This window comes from Coloeus monedula (genome assembly GCF_965178545.1).
Source record: "Coloeus monedula genome assembly, chromosome: 8".
Lineage (NCBI taxonomy): Eukaryota > Metazoa > Chordata > Aves > Passeriformes > Corvidae > Coloeus > Coloeus monedula.
Window position 1 is genome coordinate 629855 of NC_138788.1, and position 11286 is coordinate 641140.

The window sequence follows — 11286 nt, forward strand, 5'->3', positions numbered from 1 at the left end:
CCCCAGCCCCTACAAGATGCTCTCACCATTAGTCCTAGAGATATCCCCAAAATCACCTCCAGAGAGCGCGCCCATGTAGCCTCAAAAGCAGCTCTGAACAGGGCCCGCCCCCGTCACCCTCACTGGCCACACCTGGGGCTGTCCCGCCCCTCATCATCACTCTTGTCAACCAGTCAATCTCCCTGAGGGGCTGATCCTGCCTCTCAATCATTCTTAGTCCCACCTGTCAATCAATCTGACAGGCTGATCCCACCTGTCAATCACTCAGTCCTGCCTGTCAATGCCCTCACAGCTCCCATACCCACAAAAGCCTCAAATGCCTGACAGCCCCCACAATGCTAACAGCTCATATAGCCCTGACAGCCCCCAAAGACCTCACATCCCTCCCTGGCAAGGAATTCTCCTGGGGGAATAAAGAAAGCTGGCAAAAGAAATCCCCACCTCATCTCTGCCAGAACAGACGCTCTTGTGTTCCAGTCCAAGGACATAAATGGCCACAGGGAGGGCAGCTGCTCCTGCAGCCTTCGCAGCATCCCAGGGGATCCTGAGGTGGTACAAAGGGCCTGCCCTGACTCCCACGGCTATGGAAAACAAAATCCAGCTTCTCATGAGAGTTAGAGAAGCAGCTGCAGCACGAGCTGTGTAAACATTCCTTAAAAATGCTTTTCCACCACTGCAACTACCATGTGCCTGGAGATTATTATTCCTGTGCTGGAGCATTGGAAAGGAGGGTCAGGAGGCAAGTGTCCTTCAGGGAGGTGATTTTCCACGGCAATGGGGAGGCTGACATCCACTTACTCCACAAGGATCCCAAAACCAGTTAGTCTGCAGGAGAAGGATTTGAGGGCTGCGGACTCCTGAAGCTATTCCATGAAACTTACCAGTGGGAAGAGTGGCAACAGCCAGGTGTTCAGGAGAGTTTTAAGAGGTTAAGGGGTCTCTGTGTCCCCTGGGGTTAATTTTGACCTCATAGATGGAAGATGAAAGAACCATTATTTGTTTTCCTGCTTGAAATGTACCAGTCAACAACTACACTGTTCACAACGGGGGCTGCAGGGGTCAAGGCACAAACAAGAAAACCACGTCTGGGAAGGGTCAGGAGCTCTGGGATGAACGAGGCTATACAAAAGGCAGATGCTGAAGTGAGCAAAGTGAATAAATTGTGTTGGAATGCAGTGCCAGTTAAACAACTTCGGAATATACTCCGACAGCAATCCGTTGAAAGGGAACCCCACTGCACTTGTCTTCCCTAATTAATTCCATCGGGCTTCCTTCACTAAAAATACTCTCAAAATTAAAAGCAGAGATGCCTCATGTGTTACTTCAAAGCAGGGGAAGAGGCAGCATGGAAACGCTTATTCTTCGATGGCAAACTCTCCTGTGAGCAGTTCCAGAGTCCTGAGGGTCACCACTGTGAAGCTGCTGAACAATTGGAAATAGCTGGAATGAGCACAGCCCCAGAGAAATCACAGTCCCACTGCTGGAAAAGCGAGATTACCCAAGCAGCAAGATCAGCTCAAGTGTTTCCCGAAGAGCAGCTTTGTTCTGAACCTTAGCTTAGGAGTTTTCCTCACATGCTACAAGAGTCCTTCAATCTATTCTGATCTTTTGCATAGCACAGGCCACACGACAGTTAAATGTGATCACGTTCTTGAAATGCAATTCTTTCATATAAAAGCAGAGAACTTTATGTAGTTTCAGTGTTAATTATGTTCCCTGTTCAAACATAAACCCTTTCCAAGGTTCGAGGACCTCTGTTTTCCACCACTAACTGCTCGTTATCCTTGTCTAGATTCAAAAGCTTCTGTTAATCCCATTTTTCCAGCACAGATTTGTCTGAGTCTGCAGTCCACCTCACCTCTCAGCAGTCCAAATTCCTTGAACTTTAGCAGAACCTTCACACTTCCCAACTCTTTTTGTCCATCTCTAATCCACATCCAACCTGCCAGTACTCTCCCTGAACTGTTGACAAACTAAATTACACAATATAAACGGAGGACATTTGATTAATTGTTGAACAAAAAAAAAAAAAAAAGAAAAAAAGAAAGAAGCTGATTTGGACCCAGCAGGACTGTTCTTGCTGTCTGTAAATCAGGCATTTCTACCTATTTCACTTCAAATTATGTTGCTGAAACTAAAGTTGTCATATCAAAGGACAGATTTTTCATTCCATGTGAAAGCAACATGCTGCACGCCTTCTAGCCACATTTTCACTGAAAAAAACCCCAAAACTGTTCAGCCTGGGCTCACATACAGCTACTGCTGGCATGATACCAACATTCAGCAATAATGGAATTCAGAAAATGACCAATTATGAAAATGTTTTCACTCCAAGAAATTTTGATACTGCACTGAGGAAGCTATGCATACCTCAAAAAGAAAATTCAGTAATCAAGTTGTATTTCTGTTTTTATCAAAATAAATTTAAAAAATACTTCTGGCCAATATGTACATATTTGCTCCAGTTACTCTTTAAATCCTTCTGCTTAATAAGGAACAGGCTCTTACAGTAATTATCAGAAGTTCTTACAATGCAGCATCGTACTTTTGGGAGGGATTAAATGTCTCCTGAACATCTAACCAGTGCTCCCAAATCCATGAGACTCTTCCTGTAACATGGCATTTCCCCACCTCCCCCTGAAGGCAGCAGCATTTTCAGAACAAGAACTGCTTTCCAGATATTGAAACCACTTAGCAACGGGTGAAAGGACATTTTAGAAATGTGGCAAATTGGATCAATGATTGGAAAAATCAAAGAGAGGTTTTGCAATAAAAGTTTCATTTGAGTCATGACATCATTTTTCAGTTTTCTGAAAATGTGTTAGCACTGGGAAAATCTCATTTCCATTCAAGACAGAGTCCGAACAAAAGGCTTTTGCAGGTAAATGCACTTTGCATTTCTAAAATTACACATAATGAACAGAATGCTCGAAATTAAAACCTTTGGCCTCTTCTTCCACATCCTGCTCATCTGTCTGTGCTTCATTTCCCCATCCCCATGTCTTGTCAGAAGTCTCACTGCATTGCTCAACTGCTCGAGCCAGTGTGATCTGTGTTTTCAGGTAAATACACCCCCATGCTCTGTAAAATGTTTGAGGTGGGTCCTGCCAGGCCAGCCTGGGCACTGTAGGACTCAAGCAGGTTTGCTACCAGGTTCATGTCCACATCCACCGGTGCAAGCTCAGCATCCTCAGCTCCAGAATCAGGGCCAGCACTCTCAGATGTGGCTGCTTCAACAGAACTTGCCTGCAGCGAGAACAAAGAGAAAGTTTTATCAAATTGCATGAGCAGATTTAAGGAAAAAAAAAAAAAAAAGGCAAACCACAAGAGAAAAGAAACAAAAAAACAATTCTGCAGCCAACAAAGTCCAGTACATTCCAGAGTCCTGACAGACCCATGAAATGCTCACGCCAGCTAAAAATCATCACTGCCCATCACACAGATTAAGTTCCAAGGTAAGGACAGAAAGTGTTGCTGAGTCCTGGCTCAGCTTCCTATGGGAGCAAACTACTACAGGAACTCACAAGTCAAGCTGCAGCTGCTTGCCCTACTATTAAAAACAGGGAAATAAAAGTGTTGGAAAAGATATGCAAATTCAAAGCTTAGGTAAGCTTTTGTTTGAAAAAAATGTATTATGGTGCAACTACAGCACACTTTGCTTGCACGTGGGAAGGTTCTGATCACACTACTCAGAATGGGCGCTTCCAGCATATCTCCTGTTTCAAAATTACTATGCTACAAATCAGAGCTCAAGGCATACTCACCCCTCTCTTCTTGGTGGTGAAACTTTTACCAACGTTGGTCTGTGCCAGTTCACGGTCCATCTCATTCATGTACGACTTGAGACTGCCTACAAGCTCCTCAGGAGACACCTTCTGGTCCTGCCTTTGATTTCCAGCATCCAAGTCTTCATCATCCCCATCTGAGAAATCAAACTCCTCCTCTTCATCCAGATCATCAGAATCCAGCTCCTCCGAGTCTGCCCCTGGGTATGATTTTGTGTCAGTACACCAGCAAAGAAATTAGTGCAGGGATTTGTTTCAAATAAAGAAGCAATCTCACCTAAAATTCTGTCCAGTGCTTTTGTAAAAGAATCCACATCAAAGGTAACATGGGATTCATCAGATGACCTGAAATATAAAAATATTTTAAAATAAATAAATAAAGCTTTTATGCTTGCAGAAGCCTGACACAGGCACAAGCCACGTGGATTTCTCTCAAGCCAGGACTGAAGTTGGGACAATTGAACTTAGAAGCACCCAGAAGTTTGAAGCCTGTAGGGATTAGACATGAAACAGTGAGTGCAGGAATTCCTGAATGACAAGAGAAAAATTTTGAAGATCACAAAATCAAACGGAGTGACAGAGAGCAGCTCAGCTTCCAGCACTTTAACCTGCACCAGTGTCAGGGCGGTCACCAAGCTGATCTAAAAGCAAGTACATGTTCACTGCTATGGGTTGTTTCAGGCCTCTGCACAGCACAACACCTTCAAACTCTCATTCTCTGCATCACAGAATCAACCCAAGGGCTGCAGCAAAGTGCAGCATTCCACACCAGACCCCAAAATCAAAGTGCTACTACCATGGCATTTCTGCTCCTTCGTGTGAGGAGACTTTGGACACAAAAGCCTTCATGCTCTCAGCAACTGTTTCCAAGTCATACTTTTGCTCTTCCTCATTTGTGGAAGGAAGGGACTCATTTCTTGCCTCCTTCAGCATCTGATCCAGAGCATCTGGTGTAATATCCAGCCAGCTGTCATCTGAAAGCACACAGGACAGATCTGTTATTCTGCACATGCCTGCTGGCCTGCAGGGCTCAAAGCAAGGGACTGAGAGGACTGCAACCATTCTGCAGCTCATTTCTGCACTGTGAAGGTTTTGTGCTGGTCCTGGGTCACAGACAGCATAAGGCAGCAAGAAGCTGAGAAGAAGAGAGTGGAGATTTCGTTTCACTACTTGAAAACTGCTTTGCATGCAGCTTCAAACTAAGAGATACCATCCTAGTCACTGAGAAGCCTTTGGCCACTAAATGGAGGAAGAAAGGCTTACTCTAAAAAGGGAGAGCCAATCCACTATTTGGTCTTAATGAAGGTTGGACTGGCTCTCCCTTCACAGCTGTCAACATTCCCCTTCTCCCCCACAAATAATCATTTGTAATAGGAGTAATTCCCCTGCATCCAGCTCACCATCCTCTGGAGGAAGAGAAGCTGCTTCTCTCTCAAATTCCTTCAAATCAATGGATGTTGTCTGTAGCAGTGTCAAGATTTCATCACCTGGGCTCACTTCAACAGAGCTAGAAGAAAAAAATTTCAATTTACTGGAATGGATTCAACAGGATCACATGCTTTACATTCAGGTTTTCACTCGAATTCTTCATTCTTCCTTCTGTGCAAACACATCAAAAAGGGAAATTAATCTGGGGGAAGTCGTAGAGTACTGCACAGGGTATTGGCCAAAACAGGACACAGTCAGTCCCTGCAATTCCTAGCTGATGGCTCCAAAGCCCATTCCTCGTGGCTCCTTATGTTTATTTTGCCTTGGTAAATATGAAGACTGCCAGATCCCAAACAACACAGACTGGAAACTCAAAAAACTAACAGTCAAGATATTATGAGCTGGCAAGGGATCAGATAATTTTGTAGTGATTTACTTTTTGGATTTGATCTTTTGGAGAAATCTACAGCCAGCTGCCTGTCTTGAGTAAAGGAGACAGATTACTCTGTATTTATTATTCGCTGGGACTGCTTTTCAATGAAACTTTTATACACTTTCTACAGTCAACCAAGCAAATAATACTTTTCAGTCACCTCTTAACCCACTTGGAAGAGCTTAGCATTTCACAAAACCAGGATAAATAGTTACTCAAGCAAGAACTTCTACTAGTGGAGTATTCTAGAGGAATTAGTACTTGTATGTCCTGGCCACAGCACCAATGTTAAATGTACAATGGAGAAAAGGGTTCAGGTTTTTTGTAACAAGGATTTTAAAGGTAAGTTAAAGGATTTGTAGGCATGGAGCATGACACTCGTGAATTTCAAGTAGCTCTTACCTTTCTGGGGCAACAGATTGCTGGAAGTGATCTTCTGCCATATGCAACAGTTCCAGGTACTTTGCAGATCCTTCCATTTCTCCCTATTTAATGAAAGTCACAGACATGAATCCAAACAATTCTCCCTCCCCCTCCTCTCCACAGTCAGGCTTCATAAGGATGACTCTTTGTCACACAGAAATGCTGAGAAAACCAAAACAAGTAAAACCTCTTTGCCATGTACACTTGGAACTGAATACAGGAAAATTCCTATATTTAAAGTATATTAAAGTATATTAACCTAAGAATTTCAATAGAGCTGTCCAATTTTATAACCTTCAAGTAAGTATTCAATTCATGTCCAATTTTTAAACTTAAAATAAGTAGTCAAAGGCATCTTTAAAAAAAACCCCACAAAACCCCACCAAAACCCCCAGAACTCACAAAACCCACACACACATAAAAATTACACCTGCATGGGCCCAAACAGGTCTGTGGTGTTACGTACAGATCTTGAAGAATATTTAATTCTAGAGGCATGCAAATGAAATGCAAACCAGTGAAATCAGTTACACCTCACACACCCTATGGTGGTTTTCTTCATTCAAGTGTATTTCTCCCCTTCCTTTAGATGAATGAATGAATCTCCAAATCTTGATTTTTCCTTTTTAATTTCCAAAATAAATTACTTTCAAAGGGGAACAAACTGCACGTCTCCTTTAAAGACATTAATTCATTTTACACAGAGGTAAGAATTCAAGTTCTTGCCCTGCTGCAACTACTTACACAAGTTCAAGAGCTAAAATGCATTTTTTTCTGGAATGTTTAAAAGCCACAGACACACTGCCTCACCTTGAAATAATCTTTTTCCTTCAAGCTCCTGAGGAATCTCTCCCACAGAGGACCACTTAACACATTTCTCTTGGTATCAGGAGCTACTTTACTGCTCTTGGAGCACAGAATTTCAAAGCCATGAGCCTGTACATAAAAGATGCAACAAGAAGAGGTTCTCAAGGTGTACGGACTTTGCTCACATTTTTCTGGACAAGCAGGCAACTTCCAGACAAAGACCCATTTCCTGGACATACATAAAAAGGCAAACTAAGTATAAAATGCATTAAAAAATCATTACCAGTTTCATGCCCAGTTCATAGGCTCTGTACTGAGGATGAGATGGGGCAGGCAGGGTGTATCCACTGCGTCTGTCTGGAACAAACTTCTGCTGCACCAGCTGTGCATATAAACACCGAGTGAAAGTCACCTGGAACAGCCAGAGCAGAAAAAAACACTCCCTGCAGTGTGACTGTGTTGTGGACAGGCATCAGATTCCCACCAGGCTCACTGAATTGTGTTTTAAGGCACCCATATTACAGGCAATACCTGAGACTGCATTCAAAATATACCTTTAGATAGATTTTTCTGATACATTGCTTTTCAGGCCTTACAAAGTATGCTCCAAATTGAAATCCCCAAGCAAATATGAACTTTTGTCAGTCTAAATACACTAGGAAAAATCCTCAGGATTCTGCATTCACATCAACAAGGTGTATTTTGTATTTTTTAAAATAAAATTTGATTAAAAGCTGGGATTTTGGAAACAGTCTAGAAGTCCAAAATTTGACTCTAAAGCTTCTTTTCAGGAGTCTAGAGGTACAACTCTTAACAAAACACATCAGATAAAACACTTCATAAAAGCTTTCACAGAGCTGTGTGAGCACAGCTGAGAAGGAGAAAAGCCTTGGAGTGAAGCACTGGTTAGGAGCAACTCCTCATGTTGGCTGGCAGTGCTGTCAAACTGCTCTGATCACACAAGGAGATCAATTTACGCAGCAGGCATTTCAGCAGAGGAACTATTATCATAACCTCTGGTTTCAGACACAATTCCCTCATGATCAGCCCTTTGAAAGCCCAGCCACGTCAAGCTGAAGGCAGAGACGCTATTAATGTAATGCAATGGAAATTCATCCCTCCACCCAGCAGGAAAAAAAAGACAAACCACCAGAAAACACGCAGGTTGAAGTTCAATCTATGCGTTTATACCATTGGCCACAGAAGCCTTGTCAGACACAGAACCGAATTAAGTGACAAGTTGCTTTTGAAGAGCACTTACCGGGCCATCACAGGCTTTAGCAGAGCACTTACCAGGGCCATCACACGCTGCTCTGCAGGGAAGGTTCTGAAGGGGCGCCGACACGCCCGCAGATCGCCCGGATCCCGCAGGTAGAAGGCCTGGACTGCCGCAGCCACCAGGGACGGGCGCTGCCTCAGCACGGCCACGATGCCGGCCGGGAGGAAGCAGCGGGCTCGGTGCAGCGAGGCCTGGATCTTCTCGGGATACCTGAACAGCAACAGAGTGCACGAAGTGCAAGTTAAACCACTCCTTTTTTATTATGAGGCCTATTTTCACTTTAATATTTACCCGTATTATGGGTCAGAAGATTATCCTGAAGTTAAAACTTGGCCAATCTAATGCCTAGAATGTCTGTTTCTGTAATAGATTTATATAAATGTACCCGGCTAATAAAACTGAATGCCCACGTGGGTAAGATGAGTCACTGTGAACTCAACCAACATATCCAGCTATGCAGTATTCTTCACCATACTCTGTAAAAGATATGCTGTCAAATCCTTGCAAAAAATGAAGTACAGGGCTGAACACAGCTGTGACAAGCTGAAGCTCTGAAAATCCTCCTGGTTCTACATTTTAGCTCAAATCCTCTTTTTCCTCCTGCACAGGGCTCCTAAAAGATCAGGGAACTTTCAGGTTTTTTAGTATAAGAAGAATGTGAAGGAAGAGTAACTCTTGTCATTGCCAGGTGTGGAATCATAGCAATGAAGCAGTTCCAGAGCCCTCAGATCACAGCCTACAGGACACGGATCCCCCTCCTTCCAGGAGGGCCACAGAAAAACCTCCAGCTGCTGGTTTCTGAAAAGCAACCAACTTTATCACATCTATGGGGGAAATGTTTAAACCCCAGACAGCACAGAATCAAACCCCACAGGTGCAGAGGGCCAAAATAAAGCACCCACATACCCATCGATGCGTTTATTCACTGCAGCCCTGATGGGCTCTGCAGCCAGGAACTCCTCGGAGCGGCTGGACAACAGTGCCAGTGCCTGTGGGATTGTGGGGCAGGGAGCAGAGAGGTCACAGTCCTGCTCCAGAGTCTCCGACAGCGGGATGATGTGCAGCTCTCCTTTGTAAAAGAACACCTGGCAGGCAGCAATGGTCTCATCAGACGGGGTAAGAACAGTCACACGCCGGAAAATTTCATTTCATACACAAATGCATGTGTTTAAACACAGAGAATATAAAGTACAAACAGAGAACCAACACAGGAAGCAGCATAGCTTTTTTAAAAAAGTTATTTGAGATGCCAGAGACCATGATCCAACCAGCAAAAACCCCTATTTTAACTGCAACAAGTTTGGTCAAATATATTTTGTTTCCTTATTAACAATAATACCAAGTTTCTCTTCAACTAGAGAATTGCTTCAGGAGAATCAGCATAACCTAGCTGCTTAAGAACATCACAGGGACTAAAAAGCATTATTTCAGGTGCTACATGTGACCTCTGCTGGTTCCTGATCCTAAGAAAAGCCCTAAATGCAACATTCTCAACTCCCTCACGCAGTCCATTCCCTCCAACAGAAGGAAAATATGAGTCAAATAGTTCACATTTGCAATCAATTTTTGTGCTGTGTTCCATCCCTTTTAAGAATCTTGGAGTAGGGGAAAAATAATTAAACAATTTTTTGCTAATGACCAGGTTAATTATTTCCATTTTAATCCATTGCCAATGACATGACTACTAGCAACCATCCATATCCAGGTGAAGGTGTCTGCTCATTCTTTCACCTATACCAGACTCAGTCTGAATCCTTGTAGAGACACCAACACTCCAGCCTTGAGCATTTCCTACTCTGTGGGCAGCAAATCCTCTTGCCCAAACACTACAGAATATGGTAAAAAAAAAAAATTCCAAGTAGCTCTAGCAGAGCTAGGAAGTTCAGGTGGATACAGGAGTGCTCCTGAGGAGAGCAACAGTAAGGGACAGAGCCAGCACTCTGGATTTTCAGAGGCAGTCAGACCACTTGGCTGGAGGCACAAAACTCCAGCTGCTCCATAAAAGGCCACTGTGGCCCCCTTGCCCACTGTACAGAAGTTTTACTCACCCTGTTTTCACTATTCTCAGGATTCAGCCACTTTGGGAGAAAATCAGCTGCTTCTATCAAGAGAAACTCTCCATCATTGTCATCAATCCTGGCCAAGGAGAAATTGGTTTCTTAGCAGGAAAAGCCTTGCAAAGCACAACAACACACTTCTGAATCCATGTCTGCTGGGGTTTTTTTAACATTCACAGAACCACAGAAACACTTAGATTAGAAGGGACCTTAAATATCATCTGGTTCCAACCCCCCTGACACAGGCAGGCGCACCTTCCACTAGCCCAGGCTGCTCCAAGCCCCATCCAACCTGGCCTTGGACACCTCAAATGTGTACGTGATGGGGAAACACCTCCAAGGATGGGGAATATTTAGCCAGGACCTTCAGAGCATAGGCACTGCCCCTTGGCACCCCTCCCAAAAAAGCAGCTCAGCAGGACCCGCTATACCTGGCTGCCAGCCCCGGGAACTCCCTGGTGATCTCCCGGACCAGGTACACAATGAACCACTCATCCTCCACGTTATCCCCGAACAGCGTGGTGCCGCCGATGTGCGCCGGCGTCTCGCCTGGACGGGGCAGAGAGAAGAGAGGCGCCTCAGCAACCCCGTGAGCAGAAACAGATTGTCCAGACAGGGTGCGGAGCCTCCCTCACTGGGGATGTTCCAGACCCAGCTGACAAAATCTTGTGTCGTGTGCTCTGGGATGACCCTGCTGCAGCAAGGCGGTGGGCCCTTCTAACCTGACCCATGCTGTGACACTGTGAGTCTGTGAAGCCCCCGGCTCCCCCCTCACACACCCCCGGCTCCCCCTCACACGCCCCCTCCGGGCCGTCCTCCCGCCGCGCCTCCCGGCCCGGCCCGCTCCCGGCTCACCCCGGCGCGGCACGTAGCGCAGGCGGAACGGCTGCCGCTGCCACACGTAGGCGGCCAGGAGCGGAGCGAAGCGCACCAGGAGCACCTCAGCGCAGCGCCGCAGCAGCGCCTCGCCGCCCGGGCCCGCGGCCGCCGCCGCGAACAGGCGGTAGCGCACCGCGTCCTCGGGCAGCGCGGGCCGCCGCAGCGCCTCCATCGCGGCGCGGCCGCGCCCCGCCC

The 11286-nt window shown here is 45.3% G+C and overlaps 1 protein-coding gene across 1 annotated transcript; it reads right to left on the bottom strand.

Moving 5' to 3' along the window:
* Positions 1–2648: 2648 nt before the first annotated feature.
* On the bottom strand, positions 2649–11269 carry ECD (ecdysoneless cell cycle regulator). The gene is made up of 13 exons (XM_082286546.1): positions 11068–11269; positions 10644–10761; positions 10204–10291; positions 9062–9240; positions 8170–8365; positions 7160–7288; positions 6880–7005; positions 6049–6131; positions 5186–5292; positions 4582–4759; positions 4063–4130; positions 3765–3985; positions 2649–3246 (listed from the first exon to the last, which is right to left on the bottom strand). The coding sequence occupies exons 1-13, from the start codon at positions 11261–11263 to the stop codon at positions 3028–3030; spliced, it is 1908 nt and encodes a 635-aa protein (XP_082142672.1). The 5' UTR covers positions 11264–11269; the 3' UTR covers positions 2649–3027.
* Positions 11270–11286: the final 17 nt, after the last annotated feature.